At 43.7% G+C, this 15,043-nt stretch overlaps 1 protein-coding gene across 3 annotated transcripts; it reads right to left on the bottom strand.

Annotated features, from left to right (window-relative positions):
- Positions 1 to 2,136: 2,136 nt before the first annotated feature.
- LEMD1 (LEM domain containing 1) lies at positions 2,137 to 12,470 on the bottom strand. Of its 3 annotated transcripts, none has more exons than XM_090025488.1 (6): positions 12,011 to 12,470; positions 11,570 to 11,701; positions 9,534 to 9,607; positions 7,737 to 7,835; positions 5,691 to 5,779; positions 2,137 to 3,893 (listed from the first exon to the last, which is right to left on the bottom strand). In XM_090025488.1, the coding sequence occupies exons 1-6, from the start codon at positions 12,333 to 12,335 to the stop codon at positions 3,629 to 3,631; spliced, it is 984 nt and encodes a 327-aa protein (XP_089881614.1). In that variant the 5' UTR covers positions 12,336 to 12,470; the 3' UTR covers positions 2,137 to 3,628. The 3 variants fall into 3 exon arrangements, with proteins under 3 accessions (XP_089881614.1, XP_089881616.1, XP_089881615.1); XM_090025490.1 differs by having other exon boundaries at positions 12,084 to 12,470; XM_090025489.1 differs by lacking the exon at positions 7,737 to 7,835.
- Between the last annotated feature and the right edge of the window lie 2,573 nt (positions 12,471 to 15,043).

The raw sequence follows: 15,043 nt of genomic DNA, 5'->3' as shown, positions 1-15,043 counted from the left end.
AGCTCCTGTCTTGCAGTACCCATTGTCAGAACTTGGGACCATCTCCAATCGCCAGAGTTATACTTTATGTAAAAGCCGAAAAATATTTTTAGAGGCAAAAAAAAGCTTCCCAGAAACTCCTGCAGAAAGACATGATAGGAAGGGAAACAAACTTTGCAGATATACAAGAGGGCAAGATTTACAAGTAGAACTGATCATGCCTAAGCGACTACCAGCGGTAATATATTCTGCAGCTGCTGTGCAGAGCTTGCAATGCATAAATACTGCCAACCCAGCTCAGAGCAGCGGTAAGCAGCGGCTGCTTCAGAGGCAGGTTTCAAACCCCAACAGAACAGTCAATTGTGCAACGGGAGTGGCAACCGCATATCAATAGGAGTGGCAGGATTGTACCAGCCACCTCTCCTGTTCTGCATACTAAGTGACCAGACATAGGCATCATAAGCCACCGGATTTCAACTGAACCGTTCAAAACAAGGTTTATCAGGGGAAATAAGTGACAGCTAGAGTGCTGCCTACGTGCTCCCACTTTTAAATGGTGAAGCCATCAGGTGCGCATTTCTGGAGTTAAGCTGACATAGCATAACAGATTTCTTTATTTAACACTGGAGCAACTACACTTAATAACTTGGTACTTACACAGAAATTTGAAAGAGCAAAGTGTTTTCCTTTAAACAAAAAAAGTCTAAAAAAAGACCAAAAACAGAAAAGAAAAAAAAAAACTTGCACCTTCCAGCTAACGTTGCATTTGCTACACTGAGAGTTGGCTTTTTTCAAAGCGGGTAGCATTTGTGAATACACGACTCTTGCCACAGCCAAACACTTGAACTGTTGCTTTTAATTTCATCGCTTCAGAAAACTATGGAAATAAAATTTTGTTTGTCATCTGTTATCCCATTTAGGAAAGAGATCACCCACTACCTCAGATCACTTCTGGAGGGCGTCTATTCCAGGTCTTGGGGGCTCAGACGGTAAAGAATTTTTTTCTTATGTCCAGCCTAAAACGGTCTTGGGGGAGCTTATGACCAGTGGTCCTTGTTTTTCCTTGGGGTGCTCTGGTGAACAGACGTTCTCCCAGATCCTGATGCACCCCACTTACGTACGTATAAGCAGCCACCAGGTCCCCCCTGAGCCTGTGCTTTTCCAGGCTGGAGGCCCATGCCTCTCAGCCTCTCTTCATAAGGCCTGTCCTCCTGCCCTCTGATCATGCGCGTGGCTCTCCTCGGGACTCTTTCAAGCTTCTCCACATCCTTCTCGAATTGCGGAGCCCAGAATTAGATGCAATACTCCAGCTGCGGCCTCACCAAGGCCAAGTACAGCGGGAAGACGAGATCCTGAGATTTACCTGAGCATCTATGGATGCAAGCCAAGGTTTTGTTTGCTTTGCCAGCTGCAACAATTGCATTGGTGGCTCATGTTCATCTTGTGGTCAGTCATGTTCATCTTGTGGTCAGACCCCAAGTCTCAGCCGTGATGCTAGCAAGCGTAGCGTGCCTATAAGCGTGCTGCAGGTTTTTCCACCCCGCACAAAGGTGGAGTACCTTACATTTATCAATATTGAACGTCATCAGGTTTGTATCTGCCCACTTACTAAGTTGATCCAAGTTAGCCTGGATCACTAGCCTGTCCTCAGGTGCGAACACTATGCCGCCAAGTTTAGTGTCATCAGTGAACTTAGCCAGTGCGCTTCTGACACCAATATCCACATTGGTGATAAAGATGTTGAAGAGAACCGGTCCAAGGACAGAGCCTTGGGGGACACTACCAGTCACAGGGCACCATAATAACTCGCTGCCATTGACCACTACTCTCTGGGTCTAACCTCGGAGCCAGTTTCCCAGCCATCAGACTGCAGTGTAGCCAAGGCCACAGTTTGCCAATTTTTCCAGGAGGCTGTCATGGAACACCAGACCAAAGGCTTTTTTTAAAGTCCAGATATATGATGTCAATCTCTTCTCCCTTGTCCAGGTGATATCTCATCTCCTTCTATGACCAGGTGACGTAACACACCGAAGTCACCAACCCATATACACTTGCCCTCTCAACACCTGTATCAAGGAGTACAGACCACTGAAGGGAAGGCTCTTGTGTGCTAATACATTCTCGCATGGAATAAGTGACCGCAACAGGCTTTTCAGCAGTTTCTTTATTTAACACTGGAGCAACTACACTTAATAACTTGGCACTTACACAACAATATAAAAAATGTTTTCCTTTAAACAAAAAACAACAGTCTAAAAAAGACCAAAAAATGTACCCTCCAACTACCACTGCATTTGCTAAACACAGAGCTGGCTTTTTTTCAAAGCAGGTAGCATTTGTGAACACACGACTCTCGCCCCAACCAAACACTTGAACCGTTGCTTTTAATTTTGTTGCTTCAGAGAACTACAGAAATAAAATTCTGTTTGTCACTTGTTACCTCATTTAGGAAAGGGATAACCCACTTCCTCAGATCAAGACGTTATCCCAGGTGTTACGGGATAGTTGTAAAACGGTTTGCATCCATCCTAAAGATGAAATAAAACACCATAAATTACACAGAAAGACTGTTCAATAGTTTGTGCCTGGGGAGGCCAACTTGAGGTGGCAGGAACCAGACTGGGGATGGGACAGGTAGCAGAGAGCAGAGCAGAAGACTGGGCAGGGAGCACAGGGCAGGGAACAGAAAGCAGAGCAGAAGATCAGGCAGGGGGAAAGGGATTAGGTTGGGGCTCGGAGAGGGAGCGGGGCTAATCTGTGGCCCACCGGCCAAAAAGGTTGCCCCCACCCCCCACTGTTTTATGCTATTTAATGGCTGTGTGTGTAACCTATACCCAACAGGTTTTTGGTGCGTTTCTCAGGGGCAAGCCCCGCGTGCACCATTCTGTCTCTCTACTACAAAATCTGAGCGCATTAAAGCCCTCGATTCAGTCTTAGTCAATAAAACACTTTCAGTTACTGGTTTAAAGTGTCTTGATTTGAAAGTCACCATCAGTCGTGGTTTAGGTTCTCAGCTGTGTTACAAAAAGCAGTCACCTTTAAATGAGGACAGCATGCCGTTGACCTGGAAGTACGCCGACACCCACAGCCCCCCTTTCCAATACGAAAATTGGAGCAGGGGTGGAAAAGACGGTATCCTCTCAGTCAAGGCTGAGATACAGCGGGAAAGGCTCCCTGAAGCTCTAAGACTTGCTTCTCACTTTCCCTGGCGTCAGGGTGGCTGTTACTTGGCTCACCGTGTCTGGGTGCAATTTCTCTCCTGAGCCTAAAGCTAGTGCTTCTCCCATATGGGAAGAGAACGGCTCCATAGGAGAAAAAGGTTAACTTCTTACAGAGCCAATGATCAGCTAGATAAAAATGCAATCCCTTAAACACTTCCGAGTGGTGAAACTGGCCAAAGACGTGCGCCAGTCAATGACTTCCACCTGTGCAGGCGAGAAACGATAAAGCAGTCAGATTTCCAAGGGCTAGAAGCTCCTGTCTAACAAAACACCAGACAAACAAAACTCAGTGACTATGTATTTTCCCCTCATTTTGGTCTTTTAATTCGCCACCTGCAGAGATTGCTCACAGGTTGTAGGGAAGAGAAAAGCACGCCTTTAGTGTTGAGTCGCAGCTAAATGCTCCTTAACAAGGACGCGTGGCACTGCTAGAGCCCTCTTCCCATGAAGAACTGGAGGAAGGGGTTGGCTGGGTTTGTTTCCATTGTAACATACACAAAGAGCACAAAGATGAAGACGGTGAATATGGCGATCCTCACTGGCACGGGTATGAGCCCTTGATGAGCCTCCTCTCGGGCCACTTCTGACCTGAATTTCTCCTTTTCCAGCTTCAGCTTTTCCTTCTCCACCCTGACCGTCTCTACAGTCCCCTTGGTTGACTGGCCACTCTCCTTGGCTGCTCTTTGCCGAGAACTGTGAAGAGGAAGACAGGGCATAAGGCAGCTGGAAAAAAATCCGTACCGCCAACCCTTGAGGTCTGTCACTTGTTACTATTCAAACTCAGCACACAGGTTCACAACAGAAATAGCGCACGGGAGGGAAGAAAAAGGCTGGTGGGCGACCGAGACAAACTTAAAGGCAGGCTAAGGACAGGTGACAGAACAAAAACCTCCAAAATTACGGCAGCAAGTTTTTCGTGAGCTGTCTGGATGGAGACGCTATTGTGGCTCGACTCTTAGGCTGACAGCCATTACGGTCAGGAGCGTGATGTGTTTTACAACAGTTTGTGCTCCATTGACACAACACTGGTAGGAATACATTCCTCAGGCAGGCTTTCGAGGGTTATTTGCTGTTTTAGAGCGGATGGGAAATCGGTATTAGGAAACAATGCATTCTGGCCGGTTGCCAACGGAAGCAAAATCTGCAGGTCAGGACTCGTGTTTAATGAGCTGCGCTGGAAGATAAATGGGCCTCCTCCAGTCTTTCTGACGCAGGAGCATGGGGCACAGGTTCCCGATATTTACTTTTCTATCTGCGCGGGAAGTGGAGTTCTGCCGAGATGGAAAGGGAGTTCCTACCTCAACACGAGAAATAGCAAAAAACCACCCCTCTATACTAGCTGCAGTGACTAAGCAGTGGATTTTTTTAAAAAGACCACCCCATGTACACAATCTGGATGCTGTCCCCTATTAAAAACTAATTGACTTTGCTCATTTTGATTTTGACACCAAATGGAGTCTAGTTTTTACTTCAAAGCACCCCAGGAACACAGTCTTTTTTGTGAAAGCCGGCATCCCTTCCAGCACAAATGGCAGGCTGCAAAAGGAAAAGAAAGACACCGGCTTTTTTGGACACGAAGAAAGTCGTTTCAGTGCCGGGGGCATCGGTGTTTTCTGCGTGCTGAGTTTCAGCGCATGGTGGAAGTCTCGAGCAGACTAGTTAGCTCAGTAGCAGGAGAGAGTTACCCTACCGGCTGCTTTATTGCCAAGCACAATGGAAACCCATTTTGCAACACGCTCGGTAAACGGAGAAAGACAGGATAATAAGAGATGGTCCCTAGCCTTGAAGAGCTTACAGTCTAAATAAGCACCGAGGCACAGAGAGGTCCGGGGCAGAGCTCAGAATCGAGCCCAGGTCTCTCTGGCTCATCCCGGTGACGCAAACACTCCTTCCCCTTTAGCCCTACATCAAAGGTTCAGGGCTGTCCCAGCTCCCTAGTGACTTCATGTCATTGCTGTATTCGAGTGGTGCAATAGCTTTTGTGCAGCAGGTTGGCATGGAAGAGCAACTGCATCACACAAGCCAGTAGGTCGTTCCCTGTGGGGCTCTCATTAAAAACAAATATGCAACTGGGCACAGAGGTTGCACGCCCTGCAGGTGCTGGTGCTCCCGCCCAGCTCAAGATCTATATTCACTGGCACCACAGCACAAGAAACTTCAAATACACTAGTCTGCAACTTTCCCATTCTTCTAGCTATGAAAAAAAGCCACCGTGAAAAAGCTCGAAAGCTGAAGTACACTTCAGCAAGTGGCTCCATCCGTCATAAGTTCCCCAAATGTCTCTCTCTCACCACCAGTGCTGCTTAACAAGCTCGAGGGGTTGTCATCAACCCAGCAGCCTCTGCAAGGGCTATTCCCTTCAGAGATTTCACAATCTCTGGAAGGCCAAGCTGAAGATTTTATCACCCAAAAACAATGAGAGGGAAGATTAGCCATCGATAGGTGCTGCATTTCTATTAACTTTGTATCAGGTTAATCGAACAGCCTTACCTTATCCCGATAGGAGACTCAGGGGCTGGAAACCATGTTTCACCTTGGCCATCATCTTTGCCAGCAGTGCCCCCATGTGTGTCAGCTATCTGATGAGAGGAGAAAAAGTTTTTGGTGTGACGTCTATTGTTTAACTCAGGACCTTTTAATCCCAACCACTGAAGCTAATGAATAAACTGTGGGCATCTGAGAGTACAAACATCCTAGCTATTTTTTTGGCATGATGCTTCATGTTTGTGGGCTAAGCATCCTTTTGGCAATTTTAATGGGAAACTACGATCGTGTCCAAAACACTTGCCTTGAACATTAGCTATGCCCACAGAAGCTTAAAGGAGGACAGTACCATAAACATGAGGATAACCACAGGATTTTTTCTTGGCGAGTGATCCAGTAGATGGAAACTGCCTTTAAATTATTTTGTTCATAGAGAAACCATCCACTTTAGCAAACAGTAAAACCTTTGGTGAAGGATTTATAACCGTCAAGAGACTGAGCTAAATAAAGGTTAGTTGCCTGCAGTCTATTCTATTCAACAAACATTGATGTCTGTGGAGTACTAGGTAGTGTTCGATAAGTCATTGTGCTCTTGTCCAGCATTTTCTTACCCTGCTGGAAAAGTAGTTTTATTGTACAAGTCAGTCAGCCCTCCACAGGTGAAGAGTTGATTTAATCCCACTACTTCAACAGACCTTATAAACAAGTATAATAAAATATTGCCGTTGTAACTGAAAATAAAAGGGTGCAGGAAAGATATAGATGAAAAGCTGATGGCAGATTAAAAAATAAATAAATTATGATATCATAATTATGGTCGTTAGGACAAATATGAACCCGAAGGGTTATTTTGAGTAAAACGCTGCTTTGAGACTACTGTATTAGGAACCAGCTCATTTGTGGAATGGTTGACAATTAATTCACTAATATGACATAAGTGGGCACATCTACATGTTCAGTCATGTGCCTTAGATACTGCGCATTTAGTTTAGTACTTCGTTAATGAAGTACTAACTGAATGCACAGTAACTAAAGTTACTCCACAGTAGGTTATTAATGCAGTGTGTGCTGTGACACACTACTGTGCAGTGTTATTAGGCTAACGCGCAGTAAGCATCTTGTGTAGACGCGCCCACTGTGCTTTAATTAGACAGTCAAATGTTATTTTCACTGATTGAAGCTAACGAAAAGGTCTGTTCTAGACTCAAACACACAAAATGAGATGGTCATCAAGAACAGCTGTATTAGGGCGGCAGCCAAATACATCCAACAAGGTTAGAGTCCCACTGTGCTGATACAAGTCTTCTTCCAAAGAAATTACAATCTAACTCCCCACCCTACAAAGATTTAGGCATGTCCTTAAAGTCACATACTTTGACCAACATGTGCAGGCTTGACACCTGCAAAATGCTGAACTGAAATACAGCATAAGTTTATTAAATGTAAAAATCATTAGCAGAAAACCATGATGGAAATGTCACAGTATGAACAACTCCTACTTCAAGATCATTCTGCTGATTTATAAGTGCAAAAGCAAAGTTATTCTGAGACTGTATCTGTTTCAATCAGAAGTTTCCTTATATAGTTCTTCGACATGGAGGCATGCAGCTATTTTCTTGTTATAAAAGACCACCTTGGAGCCAATGTATTTGCATGTCTTCCCTGCAAATGCAGGCTTACGTAGAGATGCCCAGGATCTCTCTAAATTAAGCTAACTTCGGTATTGACAGCAGCCTCGTCTTGATAACATGGGACTCTACCACCTGCTAATTTACCATGTGACGAGGCCAGGTAAATTAGCCTGCAGAGTCCATACTATTGCTTCTAGTAAGAGGAGAGACTTCTTGATGTGGGCTTAACGTACGATCAAGGAAAGGAGTTCTGCGGTCCGTGGATGGCATCTGAAATAAGTGTAGGTCAATAAAGCTGTTTGCTCCATTTTATTTTGCAACCACAGCCTCCAGAATGTTGTTTTAGGGATATAGGGCTTTGGAAGTTTTTACGGTGGAAAAGAAAAGTCAATTTGCTGTAAGTTCATTAGCACCAAAGTACCGTTCTTCTGCGTGTGGGCTGAGGGCTGCTGCCACCTGACTGCTTTTGTCCATGCATCAGATGCGCTGCCAGCTTATCCTCTGGCAATATTTGTTCCAGCTGTTAACATCCAAGACAGACATGCATTACTTCAGGGGGAAAAAAAAGCATGAACAACCTATCCACATTCAAAGCCTCTCATGGTAAAAATTCCTGTATCAAAGTCCAGGATATTACAACAAGAGAGCATCGTCTTTGTCATTATAATACAGCCTCATTTAAGAAATAGCTACTTGAGACTGGTCTAGCTGTGACAAGAAGTGTATACCTTCATTTACAGTGCAACTTCCATTTTTTTAAAAAGTGTAGCCAGATCCTGAATTTATTTGCACCTTATGCATGATATTTATAAACTTCAAGCTAATTTCTGCTCTCAAAAGTAACATTCCAATATCAGCTTGCTTTATTTTTTTAAAACACCAATACCGTTTCCTATACTAAGACCTATATGGAGATTATAGCAGATGGAAGAGCTTCATTGAGATGAGTCAGTAATTTCATAAGGGAATTTTTCTTATGCATATATCTGGTACGCACTTCACGCTGCAAGGTTCTCCTGTACGCACATCATGCAAATTGACCAAAGCCAAGGCGCCCCCAGTACGACGGCAGAGGTTTTCAGTTATAACTACTGCTGAAAAGTTAGCAGGAGCTAACTCTACTCCTGCTCTTGAGCACACCCAAGGAATTCTTGAATTCATGCATAAAATTTAAACTTTGTGAATTGGGAAGTGCAGCAACAGAACTAGCTAGTAAAAGATTGTAGGAGCCAAGCCAGTACTTTCCTCTGCTACTATCTTGGCAAGACTGTAATCTGTATCAGGAGACAAGAGTTTCTTGTGACGTTCTGAAACTTCTGCGTGTGGAGCCTGTGGACAAAGGAGAAACTCACAAGGGATGCCAAAAACCACTGGTGATTTTCGTTATTCAGGCCCTTCACTGTGGTCCGTATTTTTCCAATGACGTAGGGTGAACGCATTGGTTTTGTGCAGTTCTGACACTGCACAGCACAGTATTTACTACTTCTGAAGCTATTTTCAAACGTGGCTGGACAGTGCCTGATGTGTGTGGCAATGGGAGGGAGGATGGCCTAGTAGTCAAAGCAGGAGCCTCGCATTCCAGAGACCCTAGGCCAATTCCCTGTGCATTGTGACCCTGAACACATCGCATCAAAAATCTCACAGGTAGGTAGGTGCCTTACTCAGGACCCCTTTGTCAAATGGGCAGAACAGCATTTCCCTCCTTCATTGGGGTATTGCAAGACTAAACTGATCGAACTGTAATATGTATAGATGTCACAACAGCAGAGGGGCACAGAACAACTACAGACAGATGGACAGTAACTGGTGGTCTAAGTTTATAGGAACCGGTTTTCCCACCTCTAATAAGGGTCATCCTATTTGAGTCTGTTAAGACTATAAGCTGAAGTATCATGCTGTGAAACACTAGGGATTGAGTCAGTATTTGATGGTTAATTCTAAATACACTGGTAAGTCTGTATTAATAGTTACTTAGGTGCTTTGTAAATCAGAAAATATCTTGGCACATCTTAAACACCTGAGCCGATGGTCTTACAGTGGATTTCCGTGGGCTGCTCTACATAAATTGGGCCATAGAAGCATACTATAATTAACTGATAGGTTGTAATTGCTGCATTTGTCATGAGACTAATACAACGTACATCAGTTTATATTAACTGCAATTTCCTGCATTTAGCTATAGATACATAAAATATTCATGCATTAGTAGGTTACTTACTTTATCATAGCCAGAGGCACAGGCTGCTGTCACTTTGAAGTCTTTTGTTTCAAGGACTACTTCAGTACTAGTCTCTAAATGAGAAGAAGGAAAGCTCGTAAGTGAACACCTTACAGATGTGCATGAAGCATGCTGGATACTTTGAAATAAGAGGTGTGGGACAGAACACCTTTCAAAGCTGCTTTAATCATCTCTCTGGATTTCTGGAATACATACATACATACATTTAATTAAACTTCCTGTGCTGTCACTGAAATATTTGTAAATTATAAAAATAATTTCCATGCATGTTAAAACACTTCACCACCCCACTCAACAGATACCACGTTCAATCGGACACCTAGACATCATGGTGATGGGCGTTCTGGAAACAATGAGATGATGAAGTGCAAGCTAAGCAAGTGGGAAGAGGCTACATACCCCTATTTGAGGCACATAACTAACCCCAAATCAGGTTCATGACTTCAGGGTTCAAGAGAAAAGGGGCGGCAGAAACCAACTTGGGATTCTAGTGAGCAATTACTTATCTATTCCAAAGTGCTATGCAGTAGGAGCTAGTAAAAAACCTCTTCCTTTAAATGATGTTTGATCAATACAGAAAGAAGCCTTGTTTGAACCAGTTCCGCTTTTGTTATGACAGCTGCTACACTGTCAGATTAGTCCAATCCACAGCTGTTGGTTTCGTGTTTTTTTCAAACATGCCTAAGCTGCTCAGGATTTTGGAACTCCTTCCCTTTCTCCACAGCGACGGAATTCGCCCCACCGAGCTAATCGCTTAAACAAAGCTAGCTATTCACTGCAATCTGTAAAATACTGGGAGGGTTGGCTTTAGTCTTCAGAGGAACTTCAAACAGAGATTTAAAGGAGATCAAAAGGCCGGTTTTCAGTTCTAACTCACTCCCCAAAAGGATCTCCAGGACTGAGCTACTGGATGTTACACAAGAGCCGAGAGAAAAGATCCTGTATTCCTTCTTCCTCTGAAGTCTGAAGAGAGCTCAAATGCCTTGATATTCATGTAGGATTTTTCCAGGCCAGATCAGAACAAGGATCCATCTACTTTAACAGCTTCTCAGACTTCAGTCAATGGAATTATTCTGATGATGCTATCCAACGTGTAATTCAAGCTAATTTCTTCCATGTTAAAGCCAATGTTGCTGCAGCCCCCGACTAAGCTGGCACTGATTTTTCATAATCAAATCAAATATTAGCAATAGGTGAAAGGAGATGGCAGTGAAGACGTAACAGATGTTGAAGAGGCAATTTCAAGAAACTCTGCAGCAGGACAGTACGCCCACAGAGAAGATAACTCAGGGGTGGGCAAAATGCAGCCCGCCAGGCTGTTCTATCCGGCCTGCAGGGCTCCTAAAAAATTTAGAAAATTAATAGTTATCCGCCCCTGGCTGCCTGTCACGCGACCCTCGATGGCTTGCCAAAATTCAGTAAGCGGCCCTCTTCCCGAAATAATTGCCTGCCCCTGATAATTCCTCTTTCAGGACATAAGTCAGTGGGAATTAGGAAGCAAACATGTCTTCAGACATTCTTACTTAACACAAAGGCAGAGTTGCTTCCCCTACAAGGCCTGATTGTCACTTTTGCTAAGTTGGTAAGTGGGATTTTTTTCCCCAGTTTAAGGTTTCTTTGTACAGTCAGAAACGGATGCTTTGCATGGGAAGGTTTGGACAGGCCTGATCCCGCCTCAGGCAGGGGGTTGGTCTAGATAACCTCTGGAGGTCCCTTCCAGCCCCACTTTGCTCTGACTCCGAGTTAGGACACTACAGCAGGTGAGGATTTTTCCCCTTCATATGGCATAAAGGGGCCTTAGTGCTGACAAAATCAGCTTCCATTTAAAAAAAAAGGGGTTGGGGGGAGAGGGGGGAGCTGTGTTGTGGCACCACTTATTCACGTGGTTTGTAAAATAGGTATTTAAATACCTGTATCAATACCTGTTTGTCCAACACTTCTGAAAATACCACATGCTCAAGTTTGAAAAACCCGCATTATTTTAATGTCCGCACCCACAAAGCTCAGCATCGTACCTTTTGTTTTCTCCTCCTCCATTTCTGAATACCGGTGAAGGTCTTCCGTTTCATTTGTCTGACCACGTGGTGTTTGTGGGCTCGAATTCATCAACTCTAATAGCTTGTTCTCATAAAGAGTCCGCGTAGAAGCTAAAACAAACAGTTCACAGCACAAGCAGCTTTTAGTTTGCTGCGTGATTAGCATTTCAATAATGGAAAATGACTGAAATTTAAGATTGTGCTCGGCACCTAGAGGCCCCCACAGAGTGGCGCTGAAATGTATGAAAGTCTAGCCGTTTCGTGTAAATGTTTAAAAAGATGCTGAGCTCTTTTGAAAGCCTGGCTCTTTGCTTTCTTGCATTGGGTCAACAAGAGCCCATTGCTTGTTTTTTTTCCTTTTTAAATTGCTTGCAAACGTAACCTGGCCTAAACTCTCCCCATTAGTGATTGGATGCGTACGTAGTACTGGTCCAGGCTCGACTCCATAGAAGAGGAGCTGTTTCTGCAATTCACTGTCACTCAGGAGTTTAACCTGGAATCCATCTGTGGTTTCTTGGCTTCTGCTCTCGTGACGTTCTTCTATCAGCACGCCAACAGTAACCTGGGCCATGTTGTCTAACAGCAGAACCTCTGAAACGAGACATGAGAAAGGCACTTGGAAGAATTTTTCCTGTCGCTTCACAAATCCCGTTTTACCAACTACCCCTGTCTTTGCACAAGGTACGCTGCCACGTCCGGATTCCTGCCTCTGCTGGGATGGCTTCCAAACGCCTGACAAGTCCATCACAGAAGACTTCGGAGGGTTTGCACATTTAAAGCCTTTATACAAACCTAGGGAGCAAATTTATAAGTAACGTAGCTTTTACCTGTCAAATGGAATTAAGTGGATCAAAGAACTGGTCTACCCAAATTTCAGGAGTCTTCCAAAAGGGAAACAGAAAACGAATCAATATGTGCAAACGTACAATACATAAATAATATCTTGCAACCTTAAGTCTAGTAGTCTGCTTTAGCACTTTTATTTGAGGGCTAAGATAGGCCAATAATTAATACTAAGCGCCCAGGCCTATATGCAACGTGCTTAGAAAAGTACTCGAAGTATCTTGTTAGAATTCAAATCTCTATTGTTTGCTATACTCCGTAGGAAACTGGAAATCATTCCTCCCCTTCCTTCCCCCATCCACTCTGTCTTGCCGCCTTTGTTTCCTCGTGTCAAGACAGCTCCAGAAACGCATTTTTGTTCACTTGCTTTCCCTTTTCTATACATCTCTGCAGCAGCCTGAAAAAAATTGTATCATTCCCCCCATGTTCTCAGTGATGGAGTGATGCCCCTTTTAAACCTGCAAGTCTGTAAGTTGTATATATGCAGATTTACTACTGCCAGTAATATTTCTAGAGCCAAGAACTAGATTGCCTATATCTACTTGACAGACTACAAAAGAGAAAAGCCTGCAAGATCTGTGAATCAAAGATCAGCTTTGTTTGGGCTGCATCACTAGGACATTTTATTTTCAAGTACCTAAGCAGCATTCCCACAGCACATTTCCATATATATTACACAGACTAAATGAATCATTTCTAGCACAAAATACTGTGCATGACTGCATGCAACAGCTGTTCTTTCATGCCTTGGTCTCTTGTGACCTGGTTTTGATTATAACATGCACCATCCTGATTGGAATTGAGTCTCTAGAGATGTAAGGCTATCTTACAGGAGCACAAGACTTGCCTAAAGCTACACCTCTGTCACTCCGTTCCTTTCCACTTAATAGGAAGAAAAGGCCTAACCTCCCCTGTTTACACCACACTCTCTTCCAGTTCTGCAGTGCTAAACTGGTTGGGATAAAAGAGAATATGCGCCACCTCTGTGTGTCCACTTTTCCATCTGTATAATGGGGATAATATTTACCTACCTCAGAGTGTTGATGAGATGCTTGGATTATTAATGTTCACAAATCCCTTGGAAGATATGCAACTGGCAGATGCAACAGTTTTATATGAACATCAGTGCAGTACTCACTAGACTTTTTCCAAATATTTATTTCAACTTCTCAACATCTACCCATGAACGTCAGGCTGAACTCTCATGAGCAGAACAAGGAAACATTGGCAGACAATGGGCACACTATCGTGGCGGAGACTAGACCTCCATGGTGCCCTCTAATAAACCTTTCTTATTTATTGTCTTCCATCTACTGTATCTACCGTTCACATATCAAAAAATATGTATCAAGAACTATACATTTGGCAATTGTACCAGAGCTTCTGCCGTCACTCCTGACTCGTCTATCTGCACTAGTTTAAAAACAGCTAAGCTAAACCAACACAAATCTTATTGTGGGTCCACTCCTACATAGGTTTAAATTGTCAGAAAAGCAGAATACACCAGGCTAACATCATACATTCTTCAACTTACATAAGCTTTATATTCAAGCCAACCCTCAACACCACCAAAGAACTTCTGCTCATTCCCAAGTTCTGAATCTAGGCAGGGATTTTCAAAACAATAGCAAGAAATTAGGAGAATTAGGTTGATTTTCAGCAGGGGCTGGTCACATTTCCCCTGGAAAACCCTACAGACTTAAAAAACCTCTTCAAGGTGGTATATTTATGATTTGATTTAGGAAGGCCTTTAATAAAATGGCCAGAACAAAGACCTGGATGGACATGAAGACCATTTGTATTTGTTTAAATGGCATTAAGTCAACCCACTACAGTTTTGTTTGATTTAACCAATAATCTCTTTTTAACACCTGTTGCCTGAAGCCCACGATATAAAACTCCTGTCTATCTTCCTGTACAGAAAAAGAGAAATTGGGGGAAAAAAACAAACACCGCATGAAGCCACACGCACATTACAATTTTCTACATGAATACGTTTGATGTTACAAGGATTAAGTCTAGGTATTTTGTATCAGCCCTGCCTCACAAGCATAACTGTGCCTTATCAAGTGCCATTACTTCTTTCCCCCCCCCAAACCAGAACGGCTAATCCCTGAAAAGGCCCCCTTCAGTTTGCACCAAGTTTGCTGAAGATATCAGGCCCCAGTGCTGCAGCCTGGTGATAAAGAACTGCAGATCCCAACCGTACTAGCGTTAGAAACCGTTCATACTAGGGAAACCAGACAAATCCACTTACTCCCTCACGTCATCAGGTAGGATTCTGACTCTGCTAATTAAAGCAGCCAGAGATGGTAAAAAAGGCTTCTTCTCCCTAAAAGCCCACTTGCCCTACTCCTAGGGGCTAGAATGAAGTGCTAGTGATGAATCTGTGACATCATTCATTTCCACGGCAATAGGCTGATGTCAGCCCAGATTGTGACTTCACCGCTTGTTTGTCAGACGGAGGAATTTTACTCGGAAGGAGAAAACCCTTCTATAAGAGCAGCGAGGCCTGAAGAAAATTGCAAGAGCTTACAGGGGTTAGAAATACGACTTGCATCTTAGCAAAACGTAAGCAAATGCCTCTGGTGAGATCTAACCCACCGCAGA

This window comes from Crocodylus siamensis, chromosome 13 (assembly GCF_052110815.1).
Source record: "Crocodylus siamensis isolate JL-2025a chromosome 13, ASM5211081v1, whole genome shotgun sequence".
NCBI classification, from domain to species: domain Eukaryota; kingdom Metazoa; phylum Chordata; order Crocodylia; family Crocodylidae; genus Crocodylus; species Crocodylus siamensis.
This window is presented reverse-complemented; position numbering and strand designations above follow the sequence as displayed.